Raw genomic sequence first — 20,436 nt, forward strand, 5'->3', positions numbered from 1 at the left:
TGCATATAATTGCTGAACCATTCTATTGTACATCTGAAACTAACAGAACACTGTATGTTAGCTAGACTGGAAGTAAAGTTTAAAAAACCTAGTAAATTATTATGACTAAATGAGCAAGATACCATAGTTGAAGTGGGCAGTATACGATCATATTTTACTTTTTTTAAATGAAATTTTTATATCCCCGGAGTTAATAATCCCACCACCTTTCTTCCCAATCACTTTTTCTTTGTAGCTATTATTCATTTAACCCCAAAGTCCTCCACTGCACCCAAACCCAGCAGGTCCAACCTTCCAGGGATTCCTGTCCTCCACCTGGTCGCCATGTGATTTTGCTTCAATCTACTATTTTTCAATCTTGAAGGTTACTTAAGTCAAAGTGAATTCCGAGGGTCACAGCCTGCTTTATCTCCTCACCCCCACTCTCCCCAAAACGTGGACTTAAGTGTATGCAGGTTGGAAGTGCTTTGATCCAACCAGCTAGGCTTTCGTTTGTCAGGTAACCAGAGGTCCTCTCCCATTCTATGTCCTTGGGATTCACTGGGTCTTTTTTCTCCATGTTTGGTTCTAGTGAAGGAGCCACCAAAAGAGTTTCAGGGAAAAGCATTATCAATGACTTTTTCTACACCTTGACATACTTGGGTACTAAGATCACAGCTGATAATAGGAGATAAAGCAGCCAAGTGTGCTGTTCCTGATGAGAGAATTACCAGCTGGATCAGAAACATGGTACTTGGAGAGGGAGCAAGGAGGACGGGACCCCGTCGGTGTAGCAATTGGGGTGCCGGCGTAGACTGACTACAACAGAGGCTTGAGTCTTGCAGGTGTACAACATCCATTTCATATAAGCAGGAAATATGAGACCACCCCAACGGACACACACTGGTGGCCCTTGGACAAAATCAGACCCGCAGACATATTCTCCTGGTCAGCAGCGTTTCTAAGCTTTTGAATGCTTTTAGGCTGGCGTTCACCTTCACCCCACTACCCTCCGTACCCCGCACCTGCCCGGCCCCGAGGGTGTGGCATTTGAGAACTCTAATAATCTGGTCCCTTTAAATTACAGAAGGTGGCGGGGGGGGGCGGGGGGAATCTCCGAGGAGGGGCAGTTTCAAGTCACGCAGCTCAGTGGCGACGCAAGGGCTAAGCAGCTCCGACAGCCAGCCGTATACGCCACTCTGCCGCTCACTCTCACTCAGCCGCAAGGCCTGGCCTGTGCGGGCTGAGTCATCAGTTTGCTCACTAGGAACAGATTTAGAGCAGAGCGCCTGAGACAACCAGCAGGGCTATTCCCCACAGGCTGGATAAAACCTTCCTGGCTCAAGAAAGAACATACATAACCTCCAAGTCAAGTGATCAGAACATCTGAGTGTGCCAGCTTCAGTGTCCTGCTAGAAATGCTGCTGACTTTTCATTTCATTCCCCCATTTTGCAGGCTTCTGGCCAACCATCTCTTTTCATTTCAACGTAATCCTTTGTCCAGAGTACAGTGCTGCCGCTTGATTAGAGGGCAGCATTTGGTGATTGGTAAGCGCCTGAAAGAACGTAGCAGCTTCTTAGCTGCTCAGTGTCCTTGGGCTCATAAGCCCTAGACAGCGGCCGTGTGTCAGCCGTAAAGCCGGCGGGCAGCAGGGCCCTCGTGGACGGACCCCTCTTGCTGTGTCCCCAGCCGCCAAGAGAGAAGCCTTCCATAGGAGTGCCAGCTTCCACCACAGAATTAGAAATACCTAACATCTGCACCACACCTCCCTCTATTTTCCTTAACTCCTGTTCCTTTGCCTGCACCACTCATTTTGACACTAAATAATATTTAGAAAGATTAAATTTATCACAAGTGTGCCTTTCAGATTCCTAACTATATTTTAAGGCTCTAAATGGAAAGGGGGAATAAAGTACAGATTTTGGAGACACGCTCCTGGGGTGCAGATCCTAGCTCTGCCACTTACTGGCCGTGTGACCCGGCCGGGTCCCTGAACCTCTGAGGCCAGGTGGCCTCATCTGTGGAGCGCAGACAGAAGTGCCTACCTCTAGGAGCTTCTGGAGGAACAAGCACAGGACCTTGTCCTTTCAGATACTCACCAAGTATTTAATGTTGCCAAACTGTTCATCCAGGTTGTCATATTCAGGATTCATCGTGGAAAGTCATTGTCATGATTGATTTGGCTGAGACACACAATGTTTTAACAATAAAATATCACATTAAAACTGATACTAAATAGGAAGTCCTGATCATTATGTGAAGAAAAGACAGAGAAAATAAACATACATCTTGCTGGACGGACAATGCATACTAAAATTCCAGATCAGTGTCTGAACTGAAAATAGTTACGCTGTCCTAGATTTAACTATGCTTAATTTGGTTTTAAGCTATTTCCATTCAAGATTATTTATAAAATTAAACTGGCTGCCAGTTATAAGTGTCACCAAGATTCTAGGAAATAAACATAATAGTAATAGTGTGATGATACAGGTTAACTGCTACGGTTAAACTTACTGGTTGCTTCTGAACACCAAGGGACTCATGGCCATTGTTCTTTTGTTAGAGCTAATGAATTGTCCACTGAGAGTTTTCCTTTCCTTCTCAATTTAACCATTTAAGGGAGTTTATAATTTCTCTTGACCTCTTTGAAGTGAACCAAAGGCAACAGCAGTGTGGTCTTCTATTCACCAAGCCTAGAAGTAAGAGCAGGATGGTCTAGTGAAGGCTGCCCAACATCCCATATTGTTCGTGCCACTGCTGAATTTCCCACAGAGCTGGATGAAAGATGTGTGTGGGCACTTCTGTTGGACAAACCACAAGCCAAAGCAAAAATATGCTAACATACATTGAATTTGGACCATGTTCTGAATGTTGTCTGACACCATGAAACACTGCTTCCAGGGAGGTGGGGAAGCTGCTGTGTCAAAGGCAAGGCAAGGGCTCCCCATTTCCCTCTGCAGCGGGCGGGAGGCATGGTTACCAGCAACGAGCCGTTTCCTACGAGGGACTCCTCTGTGACACGCAAGCTCGGCAGCACAAAGTTCAGACATCTGAAGGCCACATGGATAAATTCTGAAGCAGAATTATGAGAAAGCTGCAGCTCGCTCTATCAAGGAAAGTGGAGTGGGGAGAACAGCAGGCAGAAAACTATTATTTTAATTTGGGCTCCACTTCCAGGTTTAGCCTCAAACTGTGGGTATCACTCTGGGCATTTTTCATCACCGTCCCCGGCCACACCAAATCCCCCTGACCCAAACACGCTGCACCCAGGAAGGCAGTGTTAGATTTCCTTACAAAATCCCCTTTACTCATTTGTTCTTCTTCAGAAGCTGATTAACAGTGTTTAATTTATTTCAGACCAGGAACCGGTTTTTCTTCTGACTGTTCAGCGCACCATTCTGATCAACAGAATGTAACTAACAAGCTTAAAGAGCCACTCAATACTGAATCAGCAGCTCATACCATATGCTGTGGGTAAAAACATACTTCCCAAAAAAGCTAAATGCAGAAAGACCAAGGATAGAAGATGCATTTAATACTTAAGTCTAACAGGATGTGCTTAGTATGTGGAACATTGAGATTTTAAGGGGGAAAAGTTATTCTTTAAATATATCTATCCTAAAACATCTTTCTTCTGTTCTGTTACAGTTTTTATCCTCACAACAGTATTTTAAGGGAAGAAATCAAATTAATTACAAAAACAATTGCAACTTGGATGGATCTTTAGTGCGATCTTTTAAAAAATGCAAAATCCTGTTTTCTCAGAAACGTGGTTATATGGCCCACAGATTTCATGGTAACAGTATGGTTAAGTTCTAAATCTTGGAAAATATATATTCGACTTTACTCCGGTATTATCCAAGTTCATGTCTGAGTGAAGAAAACCCAAACCACATCACAATTACAATTTTTAAAGGTAAGGGTCTTTTGCTTTTGCTTTACATTCACCATTCCAAAAGGAAGGAGACTCTCATTGAAGGTCTGGTTGCTTCATTAGCATATTCATGTAATAAGCACAGCTTAGGCCTGAAATATCTCAAAGGGCTCCATTATGTATTTGTCATTTTCAAAAACATCTTACAACTAAACACTAAATCTCTTAGAGAAATGAAAGCCGCCTGATTTATCAGAGCTTGATAGACTACGTTTTCTTAGCATCAACACCCCCTCCCCCCCGTTTCTTGTAGGGCTAACAACTAAAACCGTGGGCTGATTTCTGTTTTATGCATGCTTTTGTGTAGCAATCTAAAAACACTCTTTCCCCGCTAAGCAGGGGACGAAATATTTCACTGGAATTTTAAAATTGCTTTTGAATTATATGACAGTCTTCCATTTGGAAGTGACTAAATGATTTTGTCACCAATAAAAATTTCCACATTTAAATTCTTCCTAAGTTTACCTTCTACCCAAGCTTTTGGTATCCAGAAACGAAAAACTGATATATAACTCATCCTAATCTGTCGATGATGAAAAAGAGCACAGTAAATTAAAATGAGCATTTTAAAGGGCCCATTGGGTCTTAAATTTTCATTTGTTCTCATAACAAACATAATGGCAGTTTAACAGGAACTATAAAGCGCATGCACAACCACTGCCTGGGTCAGAAGACAGAATGCTATAGCACTCCAGAAACCCGCTAGGGGTCGCCTACCCCTCAGTACCCAGGCCTCCAGAAACAAACCACTCTCCTGACTTCCACATTCAATGTTCTTGTTCTTTAGTCTCAGCCCCTATGAATGCACCACCAAACAGTATTTACCTATTCTTCAACTTCAACCGAGTGGGAAAAAACTACTATTCCTATCTCTCACTTCTTTTGCTTATTGTTAAGATTCCATCCAGGATGTTTTGTAGAGCTGTAGTTAATTTCCAGAGCTGGGTTGTTTCCAGCTAGGGTCTATCACAAACATTTTTGTATACTCATCGTAGTACAACATGTCCAAGCATTTCTAGAGTATGCACCTAGGAGACTTGCTGGGTCCTGTGCATATTTTCCACATACTAGAAAATTATTCCCATCAGCAGTGTGGTCATGTCACATCCTCACCAACAGTTGGCGCTGTCACACTTTAAATGACTGTCAGTCTAGTGCGGGGGCGGGGGTAACCCAGCACAGTTTTCATTTTTCTAAAGGGTGATTGAAGATCTTTTCATGTGCACAGACCATTTAGATTTCTCTTGGGTAAAGTCCCTGAACTTTTTCTGAACCAAGTTTTATGGAGATGTAATTCAGATACCACACAATGCACCCATTTAAAGTATACAATTCAGTGGCTTTTGGTATACTCAGATGCAACCATTAACAGTTTTAGAACATTTTCATTTCAAAAAGAAACTTTAGGGCACCTAGGTGGCTCAGTCATTAAGTGTCTGCCTTCGGCTCAGGTCATGGTCCCAGGGTCCTGGGATCAAGCCCCGCATCGGGCTCTCTGCTGGGCAGGAAGCCTGCTTCTCCCTCTCCCACTCCCCCTGCTTGTGTTCCCTCTCTTGCTGTGTCTCTGTCAAATAAATAAAATCTTAAAAAAAAAAAAAAAAAAAAGCCAAAACTTTAACTATCGTTATCACCTCCTTAGCTACCCGTTTTCTGCACACCAGCCCTGTGCAACTGCTAAACTACTCTTTCTATAGTTCTTTATATTCTGGACTCTCATATTAATGGAATCATATAATACATAAACTCTTGTACCTGGCTTCATCACTCATGTCCATCCACGCTCATCCAAGTTGTAGCACGTAGAAGTCTTTCAGTCCTTTTATGGCAAAATAATATTCCACCGTATAGGTATCCCACATTTTGTATGCTCCTTAATTCATCCATTGGCCTTGGCCAATTGGGGTGCTTCCACTTTCTGGTTATTATGAATAATCCTGCTATAAACTTTTGTGCACAAGTTTTTGTGTGTTTCTCTTGGATATATACCTAGGGATGGAAATGCTGAGTCATACGGTAACTCTGAGAAAATGCCAGGCTATTTTCCAAAGTGACTGTACCATTTATATTTCTCAGTGTATGAAAACTCCAATTCCTCCACATCCTCATCAATACTTCTTATCGCTTTTGATCTTAGCTGTCCTAATGCGTGTGAAGTGGAAGCTCACTGTGGTTTTGATTTGCCTCTCCCCATGGTATCCTGTACCTTTTCACGTGCTTATTGGCCATGTGTACATCTTCCTTGGAAAAGTATCTCTTCAGATCCTTTGGCTTTTAACTGGATTGTCTTTTTGTTATTGAGATGTACTAAGACTCTTAAATGCCCATTTTCTTAGTAACTGTATAGAGTAGTTCTTTATATATTCTGGTAATAAATCCTTTGATATCTTACATAGTACCAATATATTCTCCCATCATGGATCTAGTCTTTTCACTATGTGATGCCTTTTAATGAAAAGAAATACTTAGTTTCAATATAGCTGAGTGAATGGTGTTGTGACTTAAGACATCTTTCCCAGGGCGCCTGGGTGGCTCAGTTGGTTAAGCGGCTGCCTTCGGCTCAGGTCATGATCCTGGAGTCCCGGGATCGAGTCCCACATCAGGCTCCCTGCTCAGCGGGGAGTCTGCTTCTCCCTCTGACCCTGCTCTCTCTTTCTCTCTCTCTCAAATAAATAAAATCTTAAAAAAAAAAAAAAAAAGACATCTTTCCCAAAGCCAAATCATGAAAATATATTTCCCTGTATTATTTTCTATAGAACTACAAAACTAAACACTAAAAGCTTTCCAGTTTTGCTTATACATTAGGTCAAAAATTCACTGGAGTTCATTTTTATATATGGAGTAGGGATCCAATTTCATTTTGTTCATATACGGCTATCCCATCATCATTTACTGGAAAGATGGTCCTCCCCACCCATATTCAGCAGGGCCAGCCACTAACTCTTAACCATTCCATCTCTGTCCTGTAAAATAAGAGAAGCAGACTAAATCAGGGTTCCCAATCTGAAAGGTTTTATTAAAATGCAGATTTCTAAGTCTTCCCACAGAGAGAGGTGGGAGAACAGCAGGCAGGCAGGAGGATCACACTAGGACTTCAGGTTTATAGTAAATTCCTTGGCTAATGAGTATGCAGCCAACCTGGCTCCTGCCAACATATGGACACTGTGGAGATCAATGGAAATGATTTCCATGGTTCTTTTTAGCTTTAAGAGCCTTTATTTTTGCAAAGTCTTTGGGTGCAACTTGCTTTTTCCATATCATTTGGGAAGAAACATGTATACACGTCCTATCACAAAGAAACACAACGCATTTCAAATTCCACAAACTACATGACTTTATTTATAAAATTCAACACACCACCTACTATTGCCCATGTCCATTTAAGTATTCCTCAGCTACAGCTCTCATTCTTCCAAAATAAAAATCTTTGAAAATGTACTCCAAGTATTACTAAATATTTTATTAAGTTGATATCCCATGGGTCTCAAATTGCCAGCACTATGAAAAGAGGGTTAATATAAAACAATACAAAAGTGTTACAGATAACAGCTTATCAGTATTCTCTTCGCTCCTTTGGTGGGATTTTCTCATGTAGTAACTTTGATTCGTGAAATGATTTCATTTACAAAACTATTATTCTTTGCTATTACCTCAGCTTTCAGCTGTTTTAGCTTCATTGTGATGTTTTCTTCTGACATTTCAGTAAAAGGCACTTGCTTCACCTTGGATAAAAACTCCTGAATAATTTTTTCACCTTGCTGAAAGACATATGAATGCTCCATTAGTCTTTAAAATCTCTTTAAAAAGTCACAATAAATTGTAATGAATTGTTTCATTAAATTTCAATCTAAACACACCACCCAATATTCAAAGAACATTCTTTAAATTTTAAGCGTGCACTATCCAGAATATATAGGAAAGCCCTTAGTTGACCACATTTCGTCATAGCAAGTTATTAAAGGGTATTTATAAATACATTCTCAGCTGCTAATGAAAAGGGGCTCAATATTTTTAGTAGTTCCCAAATCTGTCACCCTTTATAATCGATATATAAACTTAATCTTCTGGGAGAAAAAGAACTCAAGGTTTATAAATACTGTAATGCCTAGATAGTCCCTGAAAATTCAGTACTCGCATACACACAGAATTTTTAAATTACTATTTTACTGGCCAGTTATTGGCATTCTAAAGAGCATGGCCATTACTTGCCATGTGATCGTGGGGAAATTCCTTAACCCACATTCCTCATTCATACATGGGGATGATATTACCAACCTCACAGGGCTGTTGAGAGAACTGGAGAGTGAATATGTGTGCTCAGAAGTGCTTAGAACAGTGCCTGGCAAAGGGTAAGTACTATGTAAATGTTCATCATCACATACGAAGCAGAACTAAAAAGTCTGCTTTTCATACACGGAGCTAGTTGGTAGCAAGTACCTTAAGGGTTGAAAGGTAGATATCCAAATGGTAAGGTAAAGAAGATATATTTCTCTATTAAATAACAAGTATACTCTTTTTGAAATACAGACAGGATCTAGACTTAACGTTCATAGTTATGCATCTCCCTTAGCTTAAAGTTTTTTCAAAATACAACGTAATTAATATTATCAAAAGTACATGGTTTCTGTTCTAGTTGGAAACCAGGGATTACATAACAGAGCCTACCTAACCCCAGATCACTGTGTTGCTCGTAACAAGACCATTCCAAAGCAACCTCCCTAACTTAAACTAGTAGCAAGATAGAATACATTCCTCCTGCCTATACAGGTACAACAGACAAAACTATACCTTTTAAGCTTAAAAATCATACATGCTCATCTATTACTGTAACAATTATCTATGCTTCAGGTAAGAACATCAAAAAACTCACTGGCTAAAAGCTAAATCATGACAAGAAGTTCTCACAATGCATAACCACAGTAAATGCTGCCAGGACCCACCAGTGAATTAAGATCCTTTTATTTTCATTATTGCAGAGAATTATCCTTTACTTTTAAAAATATACATCAGGCATATGCTGTACCTTTCTGCGTGATTTTCACCCATCACTCAGAGAAGGCCTAACTTAAGATGCACTTCTCCCATGAGAACTGAAACATCCTGCCCACAAAGAGCTTTGTAGAGTAAACATGTCATATACTGCATTATTCTCCTTGACATGTTCATTATTATCTCCCCAACTAGATTCTAGACAACTGGAAGGCAGAACTGTTTATTTTTTTGTTAGTCCCTTAACTAAGCAATTAACTGAGTAAATGTGCAATTAACTGGACTTGACCTATTTGTTTATGAAGTAATCAAAAAAGGGCTTGGACATCTGTAACTCCTTTGAATTACTTACTTTAAACCTAGACTAATATTCCTGTCCTCCTACATTTAAAATGTGGTATTGACATGCTCTCTTATGGTCATGTACATAGTGCAGAAATCAAAAACGATATAGATGAAGTCTTCGCCAGGCAAAGAAATCTAAGTGAAAGGCAACAATGAATGATTAAGTATTAGAATCACACGGGACCTGACAGATCTAACAACACAGGATTAAATAATTACAAACACAATGCGACAAACCTCTCTTTCCAGATAGCACCTCTTTGCTGCTGGTTCCATGTCATCATATCCTTCTGATTCTCTGATATTCTGAAACTCCTCTAGTTCCAGAGCTTTCTGTCTAGCACACTCTATGACATGCCTAGGGAAATTTGCAAGCTCTGCAACGTGAATCCCAAAACTCTGATCACAGACACCTAGAAGAAATTTGGGGGTTGTGAGGAGTAGGGCAGAAAGAGACAGCAACTGATGTAAATAGAACTTACCCATCTCACCTTGTCATTTGGAAACTTAATTTTGTATTTCAAATACATTAGGCCAAATGTTTCACAGTAACTTAGACGAAGGAATTTTAATTAAGCTTTCAGTGGAAAGTAATTATGACTTGGCACACAGTGTTTTGTTTTATCCTTGACAAATGTAGTAGGAAAAATAAAAATACCCCCCAAAAAAGCTTGATAGCGAATCCTCAGAGGTCTGGACAAATATCAGAATCTGAAGAAAAATTAATCAACTCAATTATCCCTCTGAGGTTTTCTCATTTCATAAGGGAAGAATTAAATAAAGTACGAAGAAAAAAAAAAAAACCAAGATAAATGTGTGTCACTAATTAAGAGCATTTTATTCAAAATATATGGCTTGTTACTGAACAGTCCATCCTCTAGATCTGCCTATGTCATTTTCTGGAGATAGTGACTTCAGGAAATTGGCTGGATAAATACAAATATTTACAATACTGGTCTTAGAAAAGTTACTTACCAGTCTTACATAATCTTATTCTGATTCTAAACTACTGCAAACACATGACAATGGAATTTTAGACTCACGTTGCCAGTAAATTTTATAGACTAGGTAGCTTATCTTCATCCCCATTTGCAGAAAATAAATGGACTTACAACATTCCTTCCAGACATTTAATACAAATGATGCTCACAGAGTTATCATGGAGCTTCCATTTTTTGCCTCAACTATGTATCAACTATAAAAATTTTTTTGGCCTAGTTATATATCCCATGCACTCTGGGCTGGATACTCCACACAACTAAGAGAAACAAACAAAAATAAAATAGAAGCAAATGTTGATAAACATCCACAGCGACGGATGGATTTATTCCTATCTTCTCTCAGGTCATCTAGTCTTTTAAAATTCTGAACCCAGGGGAGCCTGGGTGGCCCATTTGGTTAAGCGTCTGCCTTTGACTCAGGTCATAATCCCAGGGTCCTGGGATCAAGCCCCTTGTTGGGCTCCCTGCTCAGTGAGGAGTCTGCTTCTCCCTCTCCCTCTGCCCCCTACTCGTGCTCTCTCTCTCACTTCCTCTGTGTCAAATAAATAAAGAGAATCTTAAAAAAAAAATTAAAAATTAAATTCTGAACCCACTTCTTGGGGCACCTAGGTGGCTCAGTCGGTTAAGCGTCTGACTCGGTTTCAGCTCAGGCACGATTTTGTGGGGGTCGTGAAATCGAGCCTCACAGCAGTCCCCATGCTCAGCGGGGATGATTCTCTCCCTCTGCCCCTCCCCGCCCCCTCGCATGCTCACACTCTCTCTAATAATTAAATTCTGAACCCATTTATCATACAAAACACAAAACAAAAAGCAAAACTTCAACTTCGTGCTAAATGCCAGGTCCAACTAAAAGTATCTGTATTTTATATCAATAATAATAATAAACAGAGTAAGTCAAAAGGATTCCCACTGAAGCATAAGCAACAAAGGATAAAAGAACCAAAAATAATATTGTACTTATGTGTAACCAACTGATTGCAAGAAAATGTTCTTGGTAAATCAGAAAGCTATCTGAAAAAGTTATTCCAATGACTGGTGAAATGTCTAGGCAGCAAAAACTTTACAGCATGTTAATCTCACCAATTTGGTAAATCTCATTAGCTGTCAGACCCACAAATGACAAACTTTTCCGAAAAGGATGAAATGCCAACAAGTCATTCCCTATGTGAGAACTACTAACAATTTCAGGATTTGTGGAAACCCTACCTTTAAATGAGCCTGTTTATGTAACACACCCTTATAAATACAACGAGATAATTATAATAAATGGTTCCTTAAGCAGCATAAGAGCCCTGGAACTTCAAAGGTTATTATTGCTACTATCTAGTAGATACTTTTGACGAGAAATCAGGCGGCCATGGGAGGCAGTACAAAACCCTCTGTGGTAATGTTGAAGAGCAGGAGTTATTCTTTCTGCAACTGTCTTATAATGAGTGGTCCTATTATGAGACACAGAAATATAATGTACCCTGTCCTTGTAGCCAGATTATGAACTAAGAGTAAATGTGTTCTGTACAAACATCAATAATTCATACTCAGAATCAGGCAATGACTGATGATGTCATGGGTAGAAGTTTCCCACTGCCACACCTGAGTTTACAGTACACCAGTGGTATACACTCACCTTTCTTCACCTGATAAAGCATAGTTAAGGTCTCTTCAGTAGTTAGTGCTGTGACATGTAGATTATTAACAGTTGGTATCTGATTGGCCAAGGCAGTAAGTTCATGAAAATGTGTTGCAAACATGCAAAAAGCACCAATCTTTGTTGCGATGTACTCTGATATAGCCCACGCTAATCCAAATCCATCATAGGTAGAGGTTCCTCTCCCCAATTCATCTATGATTATTAAAGAATCTTTGGTTGCAGACCTGAAACACATAATTACATGAAAATCACCCATGATATGTGATAATGCAAAAAAAAACTAAACTAAGGCAATACATTGGGAAAGATGTGCCACAAACATAACAGATCATCTTAATATATAAAAAATTCAATAGTCAATTAAAAAAAGAAAATGGGCATGGTCATAAACAACTGATGGAAAAGGAAACAAATAGTGAATAAATATTTTTTAAATTACCAATCTCACTAGTAATTGAAGAATTTCTGAATCAGCTATCATTCATTTCTTGCCAATCAAACCAGCCCAGATTTTAGAAAATACCGCATGAAGATGGCACAAGGGTGTCATGTTATGGACACGCAGCTGGTGCACGATGGCCATAGCCCTACCAATCAGATATTAGCATTCTTCCTTTTCTCTTCTTTAACCAAATGTAAGGAGAGGATTTTTTTTTTTCTCAATTAGAGAATGCAACAGTACTTTTTTTTTTTTTAAAGTAGGCTCCACACCCAGCATGGAGCCCAATGTGGGGCTTGAACTCACGACCCTCAGATCAAGACATGAGCTAAATTAACATAACATTAAAAAAAAAAAAAAGACATGAGCTGAGATCAAGAGTTGCACGTTTATCTGACTGAGCCCCCCAGGCGCCCCAAGAATGCAACAGTTCTTCATGTGCTTACCGGTCATTTGTTTTCTGTGAATTGCCACTGACATCTTTTGCTTATTTCTTTAATTTTTAAGTTATGAATATTAGCTTGTTGACCAATTATTATACCAAACATTTGTACTGCTTCTATAATTCCCCACAATGAATAGTAATTTACTAGGCATCTACTACATGTGATGTGCTTTAGAAGACACAAGAAACGGAAGGCATAGCTTCTCTACCTTTAAAGAAGTGTCTAAAAAAATGAAATAAAAACAAAAGATTTCAGTAACCCCTAAAACAAAAAACCGAGTAATTACAGGCATGTCAAAGAGTTCAGAGAAGAAATACCCACGACGTGAGGCTTATGTGACAAGGAAAGTCATCAGAGAAGTAGAATTTCTGTCACTAAGGCCTTTAAAGATTGGAAAGGACATGGGTAAACATTCCAGGTACTGTGAACAGTTCAAGCAAAAGCATGGCAGTGGTGGGGGTTATAAGGCGAACAACTACCAAAAATCTTAAGACAAATTTAAAAATCAAAGCTTTCCTCAACTATTAACAATTACCCTTTTAAGATAATATGAAGTGCATAAAGTTCACAAGAAAACTATTAAACTAGATAAAGGTTCTCCGATGTTTTATCGATGAATCTGCAAATGTACTTCTAACAGGACAGGGACATTCATTTCCATTTTGAGAGGACTGGGAAAATCACTCACCTGAGAATAGAAGCAGTTTCTAGCATTTCAGCCATGAATGTGGAGACTCCTTTCAACTGACTGTCGCCAGCCCCTACACGGGCCAGGATGCAGTCCACAATGGACACTTCTGCTGACTCACACGGCACAAAACACCCAATCTGGGCCATGAGAACGATCACCCCAGTTTGGCGAATATATGTGGATTTACCTCCCATATTGGGGCCTTTAAAATAAATTACATCAAAAAACAAGATTATTAATTTATTTCTGCCACTAATAAATTGCTAGCCCTAAATCGCATTCTTGTGACTAATCACCTGGTCGTACAGATACGGCATATAAGCAGCAGAACCATCAACTGCCAGAGTAATGCTATTCTCCCTTCAGACAAACCTACACTGCACCTTTCATCGACAGGACCATAAAAAATATACCTTACCTGTAATTTGCCTAGAAGAACCATAGATTTTCCCACAGCTCATACAACTGCCTGCACGATAATTTTATGTCATCCAGAAAAGTAGTACACATCTAATTGATTAACTAAACACAGTAATTCATTAATAAACGAGGCTATTAGTGAATGGGTCAGTATGGTCTAATCCTTCAAATCACTTAAATTCCACACTAAAGCCCTAAGACACAACCCTATTTTTCGCTAAAGTATAATTTATTTGTCTGGGTTAGATCATATCAACAACTTGAAAATCCATTTGGGGAACTAGAATATTATCTCTGACTGTTTCCCAAATATATCTGGTCAAAGACTACCCCCTCCACTTTTGTTCTCTAGAATCTGGTTGGTTAAGATCTAAAAATACTTCAGCTTGAGAGACAGGCTGCATTAGTCTATAAGCAAACTTTTTTTCATATTTCACACGAATACAGTCCCATGTCTTTAAAAGAATTGCTACCCTAGGCTGAGGTCATTCCAGCAGTCAGTTCTGCTTGACCTTCAATGACGCACTATCAAAAAGGTCTGGCTTTGAAGGCATGTTCATTTTTAAATGCACTAAACCCCTGGAACAGAAGTTTCATATAAAGATGACTTTCGCTCCTAAGGCCTCCCCTTCCTTCCAAATCTTCCCTCTAACCCAAATGTGAACATATTACTAACTAGGATGAATAACATGTTCCTTTTCTAACGTCAAGAACTAGGATTTTCTTCATCAGTTTTAAATATTCCACTCCAACATAAAAAAGGGGAAACATTACCCCCCCAAAAAAGCCCATAAATTAGGTGGGGTTTTTTTTGTTTTATTTATTTATATATTACCAGTAATGATGTGGAACATCTGTTTATCTTTTTCAAAGTGAACATCATTAGGAATAAATGCAACTTCATCTTGAACTTCAACACAAGCATGTCTGGATGCTTTCAATGTAATTTTTCCTTGTCCTTTCTCCAAAATGACCGGTCGTACATATGGAACAGGTGCTCCATTTGACACATGTGCAAAGCTGACAACAGCATCTAGCTGAGCTAACACATCATTGAGTGTCTGCATTGGTTCTACATAGCCTGTATAAAAATAGAAAATGTGCACAGAAATACTGAATAAAGAAAATACATATAAGCAGTTAGAGGAATAAATTTAACTTCCCTATTTAGGAATTTAAAATCCATTTTCTAATTTATATACTTAAAAAATTAACAGAAGTTTGCCATAACTAAACTTCAAAGGAACACCTAAAACCTCCAAGGTTAAAACGTATTACTACATCTTCCCCTACTATGAACAGACTTCAAAAATAGAGTGTGATGCCCTCCCTTACCAAAATCCATTAAAACAGAAAACACACAGCTGCTTATCATGATACATGCAAACACCAGGTTGTAAGATATAAAATTGTGACCATCAAGGCCTGTGCCTGTATAAACCTGACCATATGAGTTTTACTTGAGCTTTTCTTCCCCATCAGTACCACATGCAGTTGAATTTTAGCAAAATTTAGATCCATAATTGTCACTTAAAATACTTTCAATGAGATTCTACTCTTCTAGAACATTAAAACTAAAAGCTATTATGTACACTAAAAAATCCCTGACAGGTGGCAGGCAATTCGTGTTTCAACAATAAAAATGGTCAAAATTTATAGAACAGATTCTGAAATTTTAATAGCGAGGAGGGGTTGGTAAAACATCCCATACATTATGTAGAACTATCACACGGGCATCAATGTGTCAAAAGCTTCAAAGGACATTCATGAGAATTAATGAAATGGCAGGAAATAGGATTCATCTTTGACTCCCTTGTTCCCCATAAAAGTGATAAAATATTTTAAAAATAAAAATTAACTTATGAATGGCTGAATACAAATAATTCTGTTACTGTCTCATCACTTTTAAATTTATTCCTGTCTTACATAACAGGTATTGTTTTAAAAAAAAAAAAAAAAAAAAGGAAAGGAATGGTTCACACTACCCTATCATGTAGGAACAAGAACCTGCAAGAATTACTTAAACATTAATGGAGTACTTATTGTAACTACTTTAAAAAAGGAAAACTGAAGCCTCTTAAGGTATCTCACATCGCCTAGCTCTTAACAGCATCACCTAGTCTCATTTAATAGCAAGATAAAGAACCATAAAGATAACCCATTACATTTTTAAATACAGATAATGTGTATATTAGACCAAGAAAAGGTTTCATTTAAATTCAAGGTAACTCTAGGGGCACCAGGGTGGCTCAGTCAGTTAAGTGTCTGCCTTTGGCTTGGGTCATGATCTCAGGGTCCTGGGACTGAGCCCCGCATCGCGCTCCCTACTTGGCGGGGAGTCTGCTTCTCCCTCTCCCTCTCCCCACCCCACTTGTGCTCTCTTTCAAATAAACAAAATTAAAAAAAAACCTTTATGTTTATGTTTATTTTGATTTACTATAAAATTCATAATAGTAAAATAATTTATAGAATTACACAAGTACATATTAAATGAGCTTTTACCACTCAATAATTCAGCATGAATATCCTGGAAACGAGGACATCCTCCTACTTACTCACAATACAAACTCAAGAAATATGACACCAGTACCATGTTCTCTCTTATTAAACTTCACCAATTTGTCCTGAGTGTCCTTGATAGCTCTTTCCCATCCCCAACTCCTGGTCCTGGATCCATTCAAGGACCACCTACTGATTTGCTTGTCGTGTCTCCTTAAGTCTCCTATAATCTAGAACAGATCCTGGCCATTCCTTTTTTGCTACCATGACACAGACATTTTTAAAGAGTACAAGCCTTAAAAAAAAGTCCCACAATCTAAATTTATCTCCGTTTTCCCTTCTTGTTAACAATCAGGTTAAACATTTTTGTCAAGAATACCACATGGGCAATACTGTGCTCCTCCTTCTACATCACATCTGGAAGCATATATATGTCATTTGTCCCATTACTGAGGATGCCAACTTTGATCCCTTGGTTGAAGTAGTTCTTTGGTATATTTTTGAAAGGCACAATAACGGTTATACTCAATACACACGTGATGACAGGCAAAACCTTCCAGTTTAACACATCAGCCTCACCTTGTGCTTCATTCTGTGCCAAGGGCAATACCATAGTGTCAAGCCATGCAATTTTCTCAAACAGTGCCCTCCAGAAGAACTCTGAAAATCTACAAAATGGCACATAGAACTTGGAAAGGCTTGTTTCATGTGTAATTTTCTATTTGTTTTTCAGTGATATTTATTTCCAAAACTTAGAGCATGGGCCCATAGATAATCTAAGATTATTAGTGCCTTTAGTCCTTGGTGTTTCTGTTCCTTGTTACAACTACAATAAATTTTGTGCTTTTCTGCAGTGTGTTTTTCAGGGTATTCCCATTCCTTAGCCTGCACTAGCTTCTCTTTCTATTTATAAGTTATTTCCAGTTACTTTTCCCACCACAACACAGCATGCATTATTTAATAGGTAGCCTAACATAACAGTCACAGTATGTAACAGCTTTTTAAAAAACCACTCTTGAAACATCCTGATATTTTTTCTATTACTAAAAACCAGGTTATATTCAGAACATTTTATGTATTGGTTCTATTACATTTACCTGAAGAAATATTGACAATTTCTTTAACAATGGCATCCTGGGCTTCCTCATACTCGGTTTTATTTTTGGTATACTCTTCATTGAGAGAAGTCAGTTTACTGCAAGTCAAAATAATGACATTATTAAAAATATCAAAACAGGGCGCCTGGGTGGCTCAGTTGGTTAAGCGACTGCCTTCAGCTCAGGTCATGATCCTGGAGTCCCGGGATCGAGTCCCACATCGGGCTCCCTGCTCAGCGGGGGGTCTGCTTCTCCCTCTGACCCTCTCCCCGCTCGTGCTCTCATTCTCTCTCTCTCAAATAAATAAATAAAATCTTTAAAAAAAAAAAAAAAAATCAAAACATCTACTACAGTAATGTGTACTATAAAGCACCAAAACAATAATTAAAATGAAAATGTGAGTAGAAAATGGGCAACTCATCAGGGACAGATGTGGATGGAATTCAGTGTATTTAACATTTACACTGTTTGGAAGAGCCCACTGGCACAAATCTTGCTATAACATTTATTCCCCTGAGTAAAATTCTGATCTGTGACCTTTTCTAAAATATTTAAATGGAATTAAGTCTTCATCCTCATTTCAGATAGAGGCCATCTCCCCCCCACTTTTTTTCAGATTTTATTTATTTGACAGAGAGACACAGCGAGAGAGGGAACACAAGCAGGGGGAGTGGCAGGCAGAGGGAGAAGCAGGCTCCTCGATGAGCAGGGAGCCCGATGCGGGACTCGATCCCAGGACCCTGGGATCATGACCCAAGCCAAAGGCAGACGCTTAACCGACTGAGCCACCCAGGCATCCCCATCCCCCCTTTTCAAATTCACACACGCACCACACAGTTTTCTCTCATTACTGTAGTATGGCTGTCTTTTGATATTGAAGGTTGTCAAAGTAAGAAAATGTTTTGAAAACCAAATCTTATTGAGTAAAGAAAAAAATGAAAACTATAGGTTGAAATAAAAAAAGAAGGATGAGAATAAAGTAAAGGAAAAATATTCACCTATGTCAAAGAAAGAGAATGAAATAAAAAACAAAAAGACAAGATCGGGGGCACAGAGGAGAAGAGAAAGAGGGGGAAGCATTCACTAGATGGAGGAGGACATCGACCAAGGCAGTAACTGTGAACTTGATGGATTAGCTGACTGCATCACACACACATGCAGCTAAGGCACAGTGCATGGGCAAGCAGCAGCAGCAAAAACTACTAGGAAACAGGCAAACAGAAAGAATTAAAGGAAGACAAGCAAGAGGCAAAGACATTGTGAAAGTGAGACCATTATGTGAAGGAGAGCAAACAAGAGATGAAAGTGGATGGGGACAGGACCAAACTGTGCAAGTCACAATAGATTTTCCTGGATGACAGACACTGGAGGATTTTAAGAAGGAAAACTGTATGATCAAAGAATCAGATACACAGCAAGCATTCAATTTGTTGACAAAAATGAACAAATGAATCTTCCACAACTTTTAGACTAAATGTGGTCATTCAGCTCAATCTCTTTTACTTGTAACTAACCAATGGCAATTTGAAGATGGTTTTAATACCCCAAAAGTTCTATCTCAATTAACCCATTATTGAATATAGCCTGAATCAGAGATACAGTTTGCTGGAAAAACAACTACTATTAAATTGGGCAATAGGAGAGCTAGCTGTTGAGTACCTAATGTTAGCTGTCTAATCCTGGGGAATTGGGAGTTTCAGCTTCTTCATCTAAATAATGAAAGAAATAAACCTATTTATTTCAAAATTGTTACAAGAAACAAACCAAACAGATTGTTTTCATTCCTGGGGTGTCTGAACACCCAGAATAATGACTGCACATAATAAACACTCAAAATACTTGCTGAATAAATGGATAAAAGGGGATCACATACACAAAACTACCTGTAAAGTACTGGGAATATTCAGGAGGGGTGGGTGTAAGGCCTGCCATAAATTCTAATATAGTACAGAAGGAAAAAGATATATGCCCCCACCCCAAATCACGGAAGATTATTTCAAAATAATTCTTCTTTCACCTATAAATAATTTGCTTCAGAAACTTTCTAACATCAGTGAAGGAAAAGAAAAACTTATAAAATATTTTTCAACATGAAACAGGATTTTGAAAAAGCAACAATCTAGTGAGTGGCCTCACTAAAGATAGTAGACATCTCCCTAACTAATTTATATATCCAACTGATATACCAGAATTTTTTAAATTGATAAATGATATCAAAGCTTTCTTACAAAAAACAAACATGAAAATAATTATAAAGCAGAGATATGATGGGAAACTCTGATATGGAAGCGTAATATAAACTAACTATAATACAATCTCATATTGACAAAAGAATGGTGAGACAGATATGTAAAAACAATTTTTATTTTTTTATTTTATTTTTTTAAAGATTTTATTTATTTATTTATCTGATAGAGAGAGAGCACGCACAAGCAGGGGGAACGGCAGGCAGAGGGAGAAGCAGGGTCCCCATGAGTAAGGAGCCCAATGTGGGACTCGATCCCAGGACCCTGAGATCATGACCTGAGCTGAAGGCAGACGCTTAACCAACTGAGCCACCCAGGTGGCCAAGAACAAACTTCAAAATTTATAAATAAATAAATATTTATTTATTTGAGAGAGTGAGGGAGGAGGGGAAGAGAGGGAGAGAGCGAGAATCTCGCTGAGTAGGGAGCCTGACTCAGGGCTCAATCTCACAACCCTGGGATCATGACCTGAGCCAAAATCAAGAGCCAGCCACTAATTCCACTGAGCTGCCCAGGCACCCCATGAAAGAACAATCTTTTTTTTTTTTTTTAAGATTTTATTTATTTATTTATTTGAGAGAGAGTGAAGTGCGAGAGAGCGAGCGAGCGAGCACAAGCTGGAGAAGGGGCAGAGGAAGAGGCAGAAGCAGACTCCCTACTGAGCAGGGAGCCCAATGCGGGGCTCAATCCCAGGACCCTGGGAT

At 38.9% G+C, this 20,436-nt stretch overlaps 1 protein-coding gene across 3 annotated transcripts in view; it reads right to left on the bottom strand.

The window, feature by feature from the left end:
- Positions 1–20,436, bottom strand: part of MSH2 (mutS homolog 2) — a 222,312-nt gene that overhangs the window by 137,325 nt on the left and 64,551 nt on the right. Inside the window, exons 11-17 of one of the 3 annotated variants that reach the window (XM_032411027.1) lie at positions 17,487–17,584; positions 14,726–14,971; positions 13,468–13,672; positions 11,871–12,118; positions 9,483–9,658; positions 7,562–7,669; positions 5,667–5,900 (exon numbers count right to left, since the gene is read on the bottom strand). In XM_032411027.1, coding sequence (XP_032266918.1) covers positions 5,676–5,900; positions 7,562–7,669; positions 9,483–9,658; positions 11,871–12,118; positions 13,468–13,672; positions 14,726–14,971; positions 17,487–17,584 — 1,306 coding nt within the window. In that variant the 3' untranslated portion in view covers positions 5,667–5,675. Of the gene's footprint in view, positions 1–5,531; positions 5,901–7,220; positions 7,670–9,482; positions 9,659–11,870; positions 12,119–13,467; positions 13,673–14,725; positions 14,972–17,486; positions 17,585–20,436 lie in introns of those variants that run through there. The other 2 variants (XM_032411025.1, XM_032411028.1) reach the window with 2 other exon arrangements.

The sequence above is a fragment of the Phoca vitulina genome, unplaced genomic scaffold, assembly GCF_004348235.1.
Source record: "Phoca vitulina isolate PV1807 unplaced genomic scaffold, GSC_HSeal_1.0 scaffold12, whole genome shotgun sequence".
NCBI lineage: Eukaryota > Metazoa > Chordata > Mammalia > Carnivora > Phocidae > Phoca > Phoca vitulina.